Source organism: Labeo rohita, unplaced genomic scaffold (assembly GCF_022985175.1).
Source record: "Labeo rohita strain BAU-BD-2019 unplaced genomic scaffold, IGBB_LRoh.1.0 scaffold_119, whole genome shotgun sequence".
In the NCBI taxonomy this organism is placed as follows: Eukaryota; Metazoa; Chordata; class Actinopteri; order Cypriniformes; family Cyprinidae; genus Labeo; species Labeo rohita.
Window position 1 is genome coordinate 138,272 of NW_026127329.1, and position 17,455 is coordinate 155,726.

At 36.8% G+C, this 17,455-nt stretch overlaps 1 protein-coding gene across 1 annotated transcript in view; it reads right to left on the bottom strand.

Annotated features, from left to right (window-relative positions):
* Positions 1–16,205, bottom strand: part of maml3 (mastermind-like transcriptional coactivator 3) — a 126,964-nt gene extending 110,759 nt beyond the window's left edge. Inside the window, 1 exon segment of the mRNA XM_051100988.1 lies at positions 15,095–16,205. Within this exon segment, the coding sequence (XP_050956945.1) occupies positions 15,095–15,484 (390 nt within the window). The 5' untranslated portion in view covers positions 15,485–16,205.
* Between the last annotated feature and the right edge of the window lie 1,250 nt (positions 16,206–17,455).

Genomic DNA, 17,455 nt, shown 5'->3' on the forward strand with positions numbered 1-17,455 from the left:
CTTGGATGACAAGGGGGTGAATAAATTATCTGTAAATTTTTGTTCTAAAAGTGAACTACTCCTTTAACAGTATATCATTTAAAGGGATAGTTCACCCAAAAATAAAAATTACCCTATGATTTACTCACCCTTAAGCCATCCTAGGTGTATATGGCTTACTACTTTCAAATAAATACAATCAGAGTTCTATTAAAAAAATGTCCTGGCTCTTCTTGATTTATAATGACACTGAATGGCTGTTGATTTGTACAAGAGTTAGCAAAAGCTAGAGTTTACGGTTTATAAAGTTTTAAATATGTATATTTTTCATACACAAAAGCACCAAATTACTTTAGAAGGCTTTTATTAACCCCCGGAGTCATGTGGAACACTTTTTATGAGGGATGGATGCACTTTATTGGCTTGGAAGAACCAGGACATTTTTTAATATAACTCTGATTGTATTCGTCTGAAAGACACCTAGGTTTACTTGAGGGTGAGAAAATCATGGGGCAATTTTCATTTTTGGGTGAACTATCCCTTTAATGAAATATGTGACCCTGGACCACAAAACCAGTCATAATTGAGATTCATCACTGAGATTTATACATCATCTGAAAGCTGAATAAATAAGTTTTCCATTGATGTATTTGTTAGGACAGGACAATATTTGGCCGAGATCCAACCCATATAAAAATCTGGAGTCTGAGGGTGTAAAAAAATAAAAATATTGAGAAAATCGCCTTTAAAGTTGTCCAAACGAATTTCTTAGCAATGCATATTACTAATCAATTAAGTTTTGATATATTTATGGTAGGAAATTTACAAAATATCTTCATGGAATATGATCTTTACTTAATTTCCTAATGATTTTTGGCATAAAAGAAAAATAGATAATTTTGACCCATACAATGTATTTTTGGCTATTGCTACAAATATACCCGTGCTACTTAAGACTGGTTTTGTGGTCCAGGGTCACATACATACGATTAAAAGTTGTAAAATATACAAGCACCAATATTCAATCCTGTCTTACTTAAAACATGGCAACCACAGCTGTCAGTTTTTCCACTGTAAATATAATGGGATATTTTTTTCAGTGACCAATATTTTCAGTGTACCAAAGCATTACTGTTTGGCTCTGTTTGTCCCAACACAGCAACAGTGGTTTAACCAATGGTGTGGGTTTGGGGGCGGGGTTATCTGCTAGACCAATCAATAAAAGCTGGTGGGAGTGTTCAAAACAACCTATCTGAAAACAATTTAACAATTTCATTCAATGACACTCCTGCGACAGAAATGATGTATTTCAGCTTTAAGACAAAACACTAAACCAATCAAGATTACAAAGTACATACTTTACATAACCGTTATTAATAACAGTTCCACGATGAAAAGAAATAAACTTGTACAAAACAGCCTATTTCATGTGTATACACATGTACATGTGTGTACGAGTGCATGTGACTCAACTGTATCCTGGCAACATTAGAGAAAGGAGGAGGAGTGTAGTAGTCCGTCTCTCTCTCTGTGGTTCTCTCTAAGGGAGCGTCTGTTTTGAAATATGCATGAGTGTGAGCGCTCAGTTTCACTTTTCTCATTTCTGCGTACTTGGAAAGCAGCTCCGTTCCCTGAAGAGCAAACCTCCAGCTCGGCACCGCAAGTGCTGCGTAACCTGCATCATTAGGGGTCAATACCTCATGCAAAGACTCAAGACGACACAGCCCGCGGGACACTTATTAGAGTTCGCTCTTGGAATAAAGAGGAGTTTTGATTCTGTTGTGGATGTCATAGCAGGTCAATAAAAGTTGAGACGATCTTCGTAATTGGTGCAAAACACAAAGTGCAAATAACATTGGAAATCAGTAAAGTAAGGGAAACTTTTGAAGAGGTTTTCCTTTTTTGCATTAGTTAACTGGCTGTTTTCTCAATCAGTCTGTTTAAATAAGGAAGTTATAAACCTGATCCAGAGAGCTTGAGCTTGTGAATGTGCTCTTTTGCATACAGGTATTCCAGTAATATTTTGTATTCCATGGGAAAATATAACACCTTAAAATCAACTTTTATATTTGAATATATTGTGTAATTTAGTGTAATTTATTCCTGTGATGACAAAGCTGAACTTTCAGCATCATTACTCGAGTCTTGAGAGTCACATGATCCTTCAGAAATCATTCTAATAAGCTGATCTGGTTTAATATTTTTATGTTTAATATTTCTTTGGAAACAGCTTTTTTTTTTTTTCAGGATTCTCTGATGAATAGAAAGTTGAAAAGAGCAACATTTATTTGAAATAACAATCTTTTGTATTATTTAAAATCTTTACTGTCACATTTAATCAATTTAAAGGCATCCCAGCTGATTAAAACTATTCATTTTATACCGACCCCCAACTTTTGAACAGCAGTTTATGCTGTCTTCTGAAGAGAAAAGGTTTCACCTCAAAAACCTCAGTAAAGCCTGATCCCAGACCACCTGAACAAGCCTGTGTTGTAACGGCTGCAAATCTGGACAATATTCATTAAAACTTCATGGTAAAAATAGCATTTTTGAACACACGTACATCTAGAATTATTTAATAATTAGGTCCAGAGAACACAGGGCCAAGGAGTCAATCCATGGTCCATTAAGTTTCCGAGAAACAAACACTTCCAAAAGTACGTCCAAAAAACTTCCACAGCACATGCTGATCTGTTTGTTTGCATCCTTGTTTATTAGACTTGTGATGGCTTTGGATTCATCTTCCATGACGATTATGACTAATAAAAACAACGTTAGAGTTGGTAATCTTGAATAATGTCTATGAATAATTTTAATTTTTCAATTCATTCAAAAATTCAATAAAAAGATTCAGCTATTTATTTGTATCGTTGCTAAAAAAAAAAGTTAGCTAAAGCCCCTATTTGCATTTATGTAAATGTTTTTTGTACTATTGTTAAATTGCAAGCTGTGATGTGCAAGTTACTGTAATGCTGCAGATAGACCTATTGTACTTTGTTTCTGATTTAGGTTGAAGTGCGCTAAAATGAGGAAGAGGCCCAAGAGGAAGGAAACGAGTTAAGAAACAACAAATGTCCATTTTGTAACAGAACATACACATTATATGTTTCATATTATATGAATACTGGGCTACTACAGGGCCATAAAAATATCTTCCACATAAAGAGTTTAAAAATGCTAGGCAAATGTAATAAGAAAGATCAAGTAATAGAGTATGTTTTATCAAAACTGTTTTTGTTGTGCCCAGCGTGTAAAAGCTTGTTGATCTGGACTAAGCAGAAGTGAAAAGCTAAGACAAGGACTAAGCTCATTCTGTGCAGATCACCACTGACAGATAATCCTGTCAGTGCAAAAGTTCATTTTGAGTGGGTTGACGCCACTGTGCTTACCCTACAAAGTTCATGCTGAATTAAAGTGCAAATGGTTCTTACAATAAGCTACAGTTTACATGGAGGCTATTTAAAGTACTGTTGAAAAGTCTGGGGTACGTTTTATTTATTTGAAAGAAATGAATACTTTTATTCATCAAAGGTGCATTAAATTAAAGAGCAGGTCATATGGGTTTTCAAAAAATATCTCTTTTGCAGTTTGTAAAGTAGCTATCCTTCAATGCAAACAGTCTGCAAAGTTGTTAATTTAAAAAGTGAATGATAAAAAAAAAGATAATATCTCAAAAGAAAGAGTCCACTCTGAACCACCACCAATGAGTCATCATATATGTTACTAGGTAACAAATTTGCCGCAAATTATGAACACTCTGACCTGCCCACATAAACTTCTGCTAGTTAGTGCGTTTACATCATGTCAAGAATACACTGTTCTGTGCTGTGAAAGCAAGTTAGTTTTATTCTCATCGTCGAAAGTTGTTGAAGTTATGAATCAGTGGCTAATTTGTTTTTGTTTTTTCGTTTTTTTAACGATACCACAGCAATACAATTCTAACCTTTTGTTTTATGATTGTCATTTTACCGAGGACTGGTTCTCTAATCTTGGACAATTTGACGCCGTATTCGCTAAACGCTTGTCCATAAAAGATAAGTCCCACACATTCTTTGTTTGGACCAACAAGCATCTTCAAACCACAACCTGTAAGTACGATTGATACGTTATGTCTACATTTTCAACTGAGTGCTCAAAGTAGCAAGTTGTTTGTGCTAATGTGTGATGTATACCTAGTGCAGCTTTAGATGCCCAGATAAACCATGATATTACTGTTTTACTGAAATAGCTGTGATAATTTGGTGTGAACCCACTATTTCCTAAGAATGTGTTGATTAATGTAGACTGTCATTGTTTTAATTACTTTGTTTAATAATAAAGAACGTAGCTGTATTATGATTTGCAAATCTACCATTATTGTTTTGTGAAGTGTTTAGAGTTTAGCAGCTAAACTTTAGCTGTGGGCATGATTCGCTTACATAAGTGTTTTTTTTTTATGTTATTATTTTAAAGAGGTCATCAGATGCCCATTTTCCACAAGTTGATATGTCTTATATCAACTTTTCATGAAGATATGAACTTTTCATATCTTAATGAAAAGTCTATAATATACTTTGGTTAACAACACCCTTTTTACCTTGTCAAAATGAGCTCTGCAAAAATCAACCCATTCTGAGGGATTGTTCCTGTAAATGCAAATGAGCTCTGCTCGCCCCGCCCCTCTCTTCTCTCTGTGGAGTGACGAGCCTGCTTACTTTAGCTGCATTTTGCTGTGAAACTTGCTAATTAGCACATTATTTGGAAAGGTGATTGCGGAGTGACGCATTTATGTAGATTGTGAAGCACATTCCATTCACAAACAAACGTAATCCACTGCATCTTCAGCAGCTCAGATGTCGGGAGTAAATGACGACCACTATTTTCATTATTACATTCAGCAACACAACACCTCAATCGCTCAATCTGAGATATTCTTGTCTAACTTACATCCCTGCTCCGGCTTCGAAACAATGGAGGTCGGACTGTTACAGCTGATGTAGGACGGGTCTGAGGTAAGACGCTCATGCCAATCAACTATGGTGGGAGCGGCCTCTGTGGGTGTGATGCCACACCGACAGGCATCTGAGAATGGCTCGATTTGAAAAAGGGGATATTATTTTTACAGGTTAATTAAAAACCACTGCATGGATTTGTATCATTATAGGGTAGATGTGTACATACACTGCCAACACACATTAAATGTTCAAACAACATGTAAAAGTGATCTTTGCATCCGATGACCCCTTTAAGAACAGATTTCAGCACTATATTTTTGTTTTATGTAAAGGTGCATGCTTTGTCAATGGTAGCGCTCACTAACTTGCTCAAACACTTCTCTCAGTACCAAATCACAACAGACTTGGCCAGCTGACCAGTCAGAGCAGAGTATGGATGGAAGGGGTTTGTTCAGAACTGCTTGGAACGAATCGTTTCGAAACTATATGAACAAATTACGGTGTTTTCTGATTTTAGATGCATTTAAACCTGTTGTAGTAGGGGACTCCAACACAATGTTAGGACACTTTAAAAAAACATATGACCTGCTCTTTAAAACTAACACTAAAGACATTTATAATGCGACAAAAAAAAACAAAAACATGTATCATAATTCCCACAAATATATTAAGCAGCACAGCTGTTTTAAACATTGATATTGATAAGAAATGAAGGATCATGTGACACTAAGCCTGCAGTAATGATGCTGAAAATTCAGCTTTGCCATCACAATAAATTACATTTTAAAATACACTGAAAAAAAAAAAAAAAAAAAAAAAAAATATATATATATATATATATATATATATATATATATATATATATATATATTTTATATTGCAATAATATTTCACAATATTTGTGTATTTTTGAACAACATAAATGCAGCCTTGGTGAGGATAACACTTCTTTAATTAAGAAACTAAACTAGAAATGTGGGACGGCATCACAGCAAGAGTGTTAAAAGGTGACTTTTGACCGATGACACAACTCTGGGATTATGACAGCACTACTGTGTGCACACAGACTGGACATGGATTAGCATGTGGTGCGTTTAGTGTTTCATGCAAATGCCAGAGACATGAAAATGTGTTTATAAAGAGCACATATGCCTTTCACTGATGGGAAGAGAAGCATGTTCAACTGTTCACTGCTTAAAGGAGAAGTCCACTTCCAGAACATCAATTTACAGATAATGTACCCCCAACCCCCTTTCATCCAAGATGTTTATGTCTTTCTTCAGTCATAAAGAAACTGTGTTTTTTGAGGAAAACATTTCAGGATTTTTCTCTATATAATTGACTGATATGATGAGTTTGAACTTCCAAAATGCAGTTTAAATGCTGCTTCAAATGATCCGAAATGCGGTTGTAAACGATCGGAAAAAGGGTCTTATATAGCGAAACTTTCAGTTATTTTCATTGAAAAAAAAAAAATGCAGTTTAAATACTTTTTAATCTCAAATGCTCGTCATGTCTTGCTCTCCCTGAACTCTGTGTATTCTGGCTCAAGACAGTTAGGGTATGTCAAAAAACTCTGATCGTACTTTTTCCCTCAACTTCAAAAATCATATCAAAATCATCCTACATCACTGCAGAAGTACCAACACAGTCTTTGCAAAGAGAACATGCAAAAAATATCCAACACCCTTAACAAAAAAGGTAAAACAGCGATATAGGATGATTTTGAAGTTGAGGGAGAACATGAGATGTGAGTTTTTCAACATACCTTAACTGTCACGAACCAGAGGTCGAGAAGAGCAAGACAAGACGAGCGTTTGAGATTAAAAAGTATATAAATTGGACTATTTTTATGAAAATAACTGATCGTTTCGCTAGATAAGCCCTTTCTTCCTTATCTGGGATAATTTTCAACCACATTTGGGATCGTTTGAAGCCTTTGAAGCATTTAAACTGCATTTTGGAAGTTCAAACTCAGGGCACCATATCAGTCCATCATATGGAGGAAAATCCTGAAATGGTTTCCATAAAAAAACAATTTCTTTACAACTGAAGAAAGAAAGACATGAACATCTTGGATGTTGTTCTGGAAGTGGACTTCTCCTTTAAAAACAGCTATTTCAGCTTTTCCACTTCAAAATTTCACACTCAATTCAGTGTGTTGCCATTTGTGTTTAGTAAACTTATAAAGCTTACTAGCAATTTCTAAGTGGAAAACATTTCAATGTAAATCCTTCACCAACAAAGTGGTTCTCTTAATGCAAATGCACTAGCGTCTGAGTGAAAGATCACGGTTGTGTCCGACACAATCTGGTCATTCACATGATGACTCCTGATGAGTGTTTGACCCTGGTCAACTTTACAGACAATGAGGACAAGGAAGTGTTCATATGCCTTAAACATGTGTATGTTGTGTCTGTGCACCAGTTTCTGTGTGACTCAAGGCCAAAGCAGTGGGAAACCTTGCCATGGAGGAGCTGCATGAGTGTGTGTGTGTCTGATGACACTCATCTATATTTAACTGGCTCTCTCATACGGTATGAAAGAAAGGCAGAGGCAGAGACTGACTTCCAGGCATCTTCCTAATCAATAATGAAGCGGTTTGCAGTTTGTCTTCAAACAAACACACACAAACCCAATAAGATGCTCCACAGATTATTTGGCTTTGTTTTCTCCTCAAAGATTGACTATTAAACGCACTTATGGGTAAAACATTCTCTTTTTGTAAAAAAGGTATGTATTGTGTATCACATGGTCATAATAGTCTGAACAAACAGTACTTCTATCCAGGTCTTGGAACAAGTAGTATTTTCTTCAGCCTTTGTTCTAGTTGTTTATTACAATGCCAAAAAAAAAATTCCCCATGTCACTTGACCTTATATAAGATTTTCAAAGAATGGACACTCAGAACAGATGATGTGTCATCGGTACTCAAAGATGCAACATGAAAGACAGTCGGTCACATGAGATGCTTCACAGAGATGGTGAGAAGATGATCAAGTGGGCCATGAATCACTTGTTTTCCTAGAATGAGCTTTATAGTAGACTTCACTGTTTCTAGATCAGTTTTTGCATTTGAAGCGCTGAGATGATCGGTGACCAGTGTGATGATGTCGCAATTCATCATACTGGTGGAACATAGTGGACTTAGTATGCGCTCCATCCCTCAATCTTTCTCCATTTCTCTTTCTCTAGCATCCAAACACTGTCAAAATCCTGACAGCCACCGAGTACGTTCTCACAACTTTCACAGACATGTATTAACACTTCTGCCTTCTCATCCAGATGTGAATTTACATGTGTGTAAGGATATTCGCATAGCATGTAACTACAACAGCGTTAAGATCAGACTTCGACTGCCAGTACACATACAAAGCATGAGAATCCTAAAGCAGCTGCTGTAAATGCACTGTACCGAAGTCACAATATCGGGAAGTAACATCATTACATCTAATATTAGAGCTGAACAAACACCAGGGTGTTGTGAATGAGAAAAATTACTTGGATGCACTAGTGCGAGAGACTTTTGACACATGATCAAAACTCATGAACATCCAACATTTTAAAATAAAATAAAATAAAAATAAAAAGTCTTAGGTATATCTTAAGTTTTCCTGATTTTATAATAAACTATAATTCATTTTTGCAATGCTTACGCATGTTACATTTTGACAGACAAACCAAAATTCTGAACTTAAATGTGAGTGTAGAATCAGGAGCAGAGCTTCACAATGTTACTGTAAATCCCACCAGCAAACCCTGTGATGCATCTAACCTTATAAAATAAAACAAAATGTCTTCTGTCATGTATTAGTTATATCTTAAGCTCTGACTGTATAATAAATAATTAATTTTTGCACTGCTTATGCATGTTTTGACAGACAAACCAAACTTCTGAACTTTGTGTCAACATAAATGTGAGTGCAGAATCAGTGGCAGAGCTTCACAATATTATTGTAAATCCCACTAGAAAACCCTGTAATGCATCTAACATTCTAAAATAAAATAAAAATAGAATAAAATAAAATAAAATAAAACTTCCTTCATCATGTATTAGGTATATCTTATTTTTTCTTATTTTATAATACATGATAATTCCTTTTTGCAATGCTTATGCATGTTACATTTTGACAAACAAACCAAACTTCTGAACTTTGTTTAAACATAAATGTGAGTGTAGAATCAGTGGCAGTGGCTTCACAATATTACTGTAAATCCAATCAGAAAACCCTGTAATGCATCCATCCTTTTAAAATAAAATAAAATAAAATAAAAAAATGCATGTAACATTTTTAAAAATGTGTGTTCACAAATTCAGGCTTCTGAACAACTAATCTGTTAAGCATTACATAATGTTTTTAATTATATTATTATAAAAATGAACATTACTGATTTGTCTTGTTTATTAGATGATCATAAGGTGATGATGAATCAGTGCTGTTATTGGTGGTGGTGCAAAATAACAAAATGAGACAAAATAAAACAAAATGTCCTTTGTCATGTATCAATGGTGTATCTTACGTTTCCTGATTTTGTAATAAATGACAATTCAATTTTGCAACGCTTATGCATATTACTCTTTGACAGACAAACCGAACTTCTGAACTGTGTTTCAACACAAATGTGAGCACAGAATCAGTGGCACAGCTTGTCTATTCAGTATCTAAGTGCAAACGACAAAGCCTGGGTTAAGTGCAAGCTCTACAAATTGGATAAAGCCTAACTCAAACAGCTTCAAAGAGAAAATCGATGCAAAATGGCCAGAAATTGTTAATGGCACATTTATTTATTTATTTATTTATTTATTTATTTATTTATTTATTTATTTAGCTACAGCTTTTCTTTCCAAATAATATCACTATATTTCAGAGCCTAGTCTGCTTAGTAGGCCATGAGTGCATGACACCTATTGAGGCCTGAATACACAATATCAAGAGCGGAAAAAAACAAGCACACATAAACAAACATAAATGCAGAAAAGTTTCAGATGTTCATTTAAAAATGGGCAGTGTCGACAAAAAAAAAAAAACAAACCTGCATACTTCTTGCAAAACATATTGATTGTGCTTTTGGCAAAAGAAATGATGCATACTTTTAACAGACTTTCTTGAAAAGTTAGCAAACCTTTGCGCCTGGAGAGTTTTGACTCTTCTCCATATATACACATATATTCAGTCTCTTGGCTGCGGTACTATACAACCGTCACGCAAACCACAACAAGGCATGAAATCACCTGGTGTAATAAGCGTGAGTAATTCACTGGATCACAGTTCATACAAGTTTAAAAGGTGACAATATGCTTGTGAACAGTAGGAATGATGAAACAACATCTCAGTGATCTGAAAGATAATACTTAATATTCAGTACTACTGTCCAGCAACTTGGTTATTCCATAGGACGACGACTAGTTGTGTGCACAAAAAGGTCTCATGCTCTATAATGCTGAGACGGACTTTGTTTCGGTTCTCTCTGAGAAAGTAGTTGGTTTCCTGCTGCTGTGCCCTTGCGTGTGGACATATTGTATGCGAGTATGTTTGTGTGTGAATGCACAGCAGAATATGGATCCAATAAGCCTCAATATTAAAAATGCCCAAAGATAGCCATATAAGATATCATCTCCTTTGTTTTGCGGTGTGTGTGTCTGTGTGTGCAAGAGATGGTGACGAAAATCACTCTCACAGCAATATTGATTTAACTGCATGGACTATGTGCTGCAGTGTTGACATACACCTTGTCCTACATTCCAGAGGAACATGTGTACATGCATACCAGCATGAAAGTGTGTGCTGCAACGATAACACAACAGAAAGCATGAAGTGTGATTAAGGGAGGTCATAGTGCCAGTAACAGCAGTAGGACAACATTGCAGCTGGCAGGAAAATACTCAGTATTGTTGTTAGTACACTCTAAAAAATGCTGGGTTAAATACAACCCAGCACTGGGTAAAATATGGACAAACCCAACGACTGTGTTGTTAAATGTTTAACCCAACCTTCTGAGTACGGTAGTTTTATTTAACTCAACTATTGCTTAAAAATAAATACATGGCTGGCCTAAAATGAACCCAAAATAGGTTGAAAATTAGAAATCAGACACATCAGCTATAATCACAAAGTGAACATTTTTCATTTAACAAATTTGTATTGTTTAATTATTATTTATTCAACTTGTTAACAGTTGTTCATTTTTAGGCATATTAACAAATGTTAATTTCCAACCTATTTTGGGCTCATTTTAGGCAAGAAATAAAGTAATTTTTAAGCAATAGTTGAGTTTAATAAAACTACCCAGAAGGTTCGGTTTAACATTTAACCCAACGGCTGAGTCAAAACAACCCAATCGCTGGGTTTGCCCATATGTCATCCAGCGCTGGGTTGTTTTAAACCCACAATTTTTTTTTAGACTGTATTCAAATCAGAAACTATTAAAACATTGTTTTTGTTTGTTCATTTAGGTGAAGTTTAAATAAAATAAATTACAAATATTAAATGAAAAACCAAAATTATGTAAATTTTAAGAAATTTTACTTGAATTACTAAAAAAAAAAAAAAAAAAAAAAAAAAAAAAAAAAAGACAAAAGCACTAAACATAATTATTAAAACACAAAAAATAATTAAAGTTTATTCAAAATATTAATATATACTATTACACTACAGAAAAAATAGTAAAATAACAGTGGAAACACTATACAGATGTACCTGAAAAGTATTCAGAAGAGTAAAACTGTAAAATGTGTAATTTAAGACCTTGAGGCTGTACATATTTTCTCCTCCCTTTTCTGACATAGACAAAAGGTGTGTGAATTCCAGTAATTAACTCCAGTAACATTACTTCCCTATCTAGTGCTCTTGGGTTAGTTTCTGTTTATCACTCATTGAGCAAATAACAGGTACAGATAGCTAGTTAGCAATGAATACTTCATTCAAACAAGTTGGTATGGGCTCGCCAAGCTTCGAAAAGGACAAAAAGGGGTCCATACAACTGCACTGTATTTTAGTGTTTTTAACAGATTGAATTTCACTCAATATCTTGCCCTTCCCAAGCAAGCTCTCCATTAACTTCCATAGTGTTATGTCCCATACTATGGGAGTAAATTGGGACCAGAAACTGTTTGGGTGCCAACACTCTTCAAAATATCTTCTTTTGTGTTCAACAGAAGAAAGAAGCTCAGGTTTGAAAGTTTAAAACTACTTGAGTGTAAGTAAGTGATGGCAGAATTTTAATTTTAAGGTGACCTGTGCCAGTGGTTATCAACTCCAATCCTCGGGGCTCACTGCTCTGCACATTTTGTATGTCTCCCTCATTTAACACACCTGATTCAGGTATATTCAGGCACACAGAAGCTCATTAGGAGAAAGATACATAAACTGAGTGTGTCAGATTCAGAAACATAAAAAATGGGCAGAGAAGTGGACCCCGAGGGCTGGAGTTGAGAACCACTGAACTATGCCTTTAAGGCTGATAATTCCTGGGGTCAAAATATTTCCAAACAAAAAAACACTAAAATTGTGGAAAAACTTAATAGATTACAAAATAATCACTAACAGAAATTACAACTGCAAAGTTTTCTGGTACCCTATGTTCTGTACAAACAACCCCTGCAGGAAAATAAATTATTTTTATAAACGACTGCAGCTTCTCTGACCGCTGAAATGCTTACATGCAGACACGCACAGTGAGACGCATCACACACATTTATACCTGCGCTACCAGTCTTGTAGGTCTCCTCGCAAACGCATACAGAAGACAAGAAAGTTACACAGTGGTAATACGCTCTTGGAGTGTCTGACGTCACAAACCTCGTGTAACCCTGCCAACTCAGGAGTTAAATTTAGATCTTGGGCACTGGTCCCAGAGACTGCAAAACAATGTGATACCACAGGCACTGCTTTAGCTGGAGAATACACACATGGCTGCTGGACGCAACTTCAGGACTGATAAAATGTGCGTGCAGATACATTAAACACACTTGAAGAAAACTATTGTTAACTTTAAGAACTGCAACTTGGTCCAAAGGTGAGTTTTTGCTGTGTAAGGTCCATAAGCCAACATGAAGCGATACATCCTGTAGTTTTCAAACTTCTGGTGCTACTTACTGTTTTTGTACAACACACAAAAGCCTTGTTCATACGTGGTATTGAAATCCGTTTCGGATGATGCATTAGAAACGGGATAGCACAAAATACAGGTTTCACAATACTGGTTCAAATTAATTTGGACACTAAAGTAGCAAACTAGTGTTTAAACTGTTTTCATGATTTGAAATAAAGCTGAAAAAAAATTCTATATAAATTTTAGATTAAAAACCAACGCTTACAAAACTTCACATTTCGTTTTTTTTTTAAATCACTTAAAGTAAAACTAATATAAAGCTAAATAAATATATTTAACAAATTGTATTAAATCTTAAATGATTTAAATCTTAAATTAAAAACGGAAAAAAATATTAAAAATATAAATAATACTAAAATAACACTCTAAAAGACTTATGTAGTGAAGTGACGCTTACACCTTGTATTAACCGCCTACCTGTGATTTGATCACCCAAAATAGGTGTAAAGGAGGCCTAAAATAGATACTACTGGAGTCCCGAACCTCAGGGTTGAAGACTGCAGGGTTGCACCTTCCTTTTATCTCTTAGGGCTAAGATAAAATGTCATCACCTTACACTGGTTTCAAACTGTACTGCCATGACACACAAACACTTGCACACAAGTGTATACATGGACACATTATTTTCTTGAGAACTATCTACATAAAAAAAAAAAAAAAAAAACACATCATTTTGACATCTACTAGGCCTAAACTAGTAGTAAAGTACTAAACTACTAACTATCAATTCCATAATGCATGTCTAAAATATGAAAAAGCCAAATCTAATACCTTGCATTTTTACAGGTGTTAGCCACTAAAGAGTGCAAATCCAGATGACAATACTCATCTGTATAAATCAGGCATCATTTAAAAACAATTAACATTAAAGACCTTTCAAATTGTTCTTTATTCAGTTAAGCGTGCTGGGGAACACTGGCTTTACCTAGAAAGCATGCTTGCAATTTCCTCACATGAATGTCGTCTACATAGTCAGCTCGCTAGGTTTTGACACATAGCCATTGTGTGGGGTCTGAACCCAGACGCACACATAAGACCCTAACTCGACTTGATACAGCCACCTAGCTGCAGCACGGTGCTTATGTGAAGAAAAGACGGAGAAGCAGTGATCCTGTGGTCTCTTTAAATCGCAATGACTCCGATGTGATGCATTTGTTGCCAATATACCGGCTCACAGTAATGTCCACATCGCACAGAGGGAGGTCGACGACACCAGCCATTAACGCTTTGAGAACTACCTATGTCACCCTCAGAAAACTTAGCATTTCAAAGGGGATTTTAGTGCCTTGACACAAAAGGCAACGACACGACGCTCTTCGGCGATGGGTCGAGATTCAAGTGCCTGATTTTTAACACTGTAACTTTTCTGTGGCGGCGTCTGAACCAAACATGCTCATCCTGCAAGTGTATCTTCCCTCACGTCGCCATTCTTTATATTTCTTCAAATAGAAGACTTCCAAAAGAAATGTATTGCACGAATATACATCCAAAAGAGTTAAATATGTCTTCGACTGCTTCAAAATAAAATAAAAACAAAACGGGCTACTGTAGTAGCACTTCAAACATCGCGCCTAAAACAGTTTTCAGAAACTGAAACTGTAGCACTCTACTTTTATCATTTAAATCAGTTTAAGTCGAGCATCAAAAAAAACGAATGCACACATTTGCGTACTTTAATTAGCAAGCTGGTTTTGATTTTCACCTCCCATAATGTTATCTAAACACGAACTACAAGTAGTAAGTAGGAGGAGATCGAATGACATCATCAGCTACTACATAACTTTAAACAGACTGCACTGCAAAGTAGCTAAACGCTTACTTAAAAAAAAAGTTACTCGAAGCTCTAATGCACTTCCAACCGGACTGTGAACAGTCCGCAAATCGTGCTTTAGTTGTTCAATGTGTTATAACTGTACCAGTTCAGAGGTTTCAGTTCCGACAAGTGTAAAAACACAGGCGCCTAGCGAAGTTAGCACTGCAACCCAAACAAACCGCACTGTGTTCATTTCAAACACAGCAGACACATTTAAAAGAACAGTCACGCACACTATAGGAAGAGCTGAACTCACCGCGATCAGAGTGCTGCTCCTCTGCTCGGTGGTCGCGGTAGAATCGGGCTCTTGTTGCTTGCTCTGCTGTTTGCTGTTGCTGGATTTTTTGGCCCGCTGCTCTAAACTCCGCTGGTAGAGACTCAGCGTCTCCCGGCGATCCAGCTCCAGCTGCTCGGCGTGCGCTTGCTGGTAGCGGCTCTCGCAGTTGACGTGGTGCCGCCGGCAGCCCTCGATCCGCTGGCGGAGCCGCTCGACCACCGTGCTGTGCTTCGGTATGCCCACGTTACCGCCGCCGCCGGTGCTGCTGTTGGTTGCATTAATGGCAGAGTTTAAGTTCACGTTACTGTTATTAATGCAAATGCCGCCGCCGGTCGGTACGGCAGCGGGGCTGGCAAAATCCCCCATCATCTGTGATTCGGGAAGAACTTTGTCAAGCCCCCCTGACTCTCTCTCTCCCCTCTCCAAAGCGGGGCAGAAGTCCGCTTCGCCAGGGAGGCAGATGCAGTGAAATTGGGGAGAAAGAAGCGTTTAAATGAGTGTAAATCCCTCCTCCGGGAGGATCGCCGTGTCAACCATTCAATAGACAACAGTGCGGGACCGTGGAGGAGCGAGAGAGGCGACCGGGTCTCTGTTACTCTCTCGCCTCTACTGGAGCTCCATCAAACATCCGGATGTTACTCGCAACCATCACGCATAAGCACCGCTGCTGCGAGCCCGTCGTTTTATTGTGTTGTCCTTTTGAAAAAAGTTTTGCCGTCTGCTGCGAACAGGCTCCGGAGTTGTTTCGTGAACTTGCATTTCATTAGTTTGGCCGGCGAAACCCTCCCCGAGCGCGAACAAGGTGTGCAGTTTCTTAAAGTCCCGATGGCTGGAGAGGAAATCCTACAGTCGCCAATGTGTACAGCAGCTGCCACCATCACAATAATCAAGCGCTCCCCTCCTCCATGCTAGCGGAGTGATATCAGGACAACAGCCGAGCGAAGAGCAGCCACCAGCCTGCGAGCAGCACGTCAGCTCCGCGCAAAACACGGCGCGGAATCTAGTGCGCCGGACGCGGAGTCAATATTGACTTCAGAAAAGGTGAACGATAGAGCGGTGTAATGCTTTACCGGCGGGTCGGGGTACTGCAGCTGATACTCAAGAGTTCATGAGAGTACAAAGAGCACCATCGGACTGTGAGGTAGTAAGGGGAAACATATTTTTACACTACAATACATACAAAAATAAATACAGAACAACACAGTACAGTACCAAAAATAAAATAAAATACATTAGAAAAAAATGTTGACATAAATACAATAATAATTTAAAAAATAAATAATATGAAAATGTAAAAATATTTTGAAAACTATATTTTATTAATATTATTATTATTATAAGCCTATATATTTTAGGTTTTAATGGAAATTAATGCGAAAGGATGATAGAAATAAAGAATAACTTAAAAACTAAGATTTCTCTGTCGGTTTTAGGTTCAGCAGCTAGTGGTTCTTTGGAGTTTACAACTCTTAATTTTAAATTTGATATTAAACATTATCCTTTGTCTGTCTAACTATCTATCTGTACTTTTCCTTTACTAAACAATATAGATCATTTGAAAAACACCATGTACTGTACTCCACGTGATTGCTGATACAGGAAATGTGTTTGTGAAGAACATACATACACTTGTTCTACTTTTCACTAGCTTTATTTTCACAGATTGTCTACTCAGCTACCCAGCAAGAGCTCTCTGCATTTCATAGTTATTTTTAAAGGTATTGCTTTTGCTCCTGAGCAAACTTTTCTTATGTGGCGTGTGTGCAGAAGATAATACACACATCTTTAAAAAGTGACAGAGGAAAGTAACAGGATCAGGTGAGGCCCTGAAGCGCTGGCTGCAGTCAGTAAATGATGATAAGGGGGCTGGCCGGTTTTGTAGGTGTGTGTGTGAGTAATTGTGAAAAAGTGCTGCTGCCCAGTCTGGTTTGCTGAGTGTGGCTAAAACGAATTGCAAACACATTCATTCCTTCTCTCTCTCTCTCTCTCTCTCTCTCTCTCTCTCTCTCTCTCGTGCGCTCACACATATACACAAATATAGTCAAGGCCAAAAGTTTGTGAACACCCTATATTTTGCTGGGACTACTCTGAACCTGTTTCTCTGGGACCTCAAGATCAGCCTTTCTCCTGTTTTAATTGTATATAATAAAGTGTGCCAGACGGACTCTTTTAATTTTTTGTAATTATCTTTGATCAAACTAGCAGGTATGCTAAGATCTTTTTCATATATTTTAAAAACTCAGTATTAGATGAGAACAATGAAGGATGTTTGGTGAACATTAAAACTGGCTAAACATTAATGCATAATTATTACTATTTTTTAAAATTGTTAACAGTTAT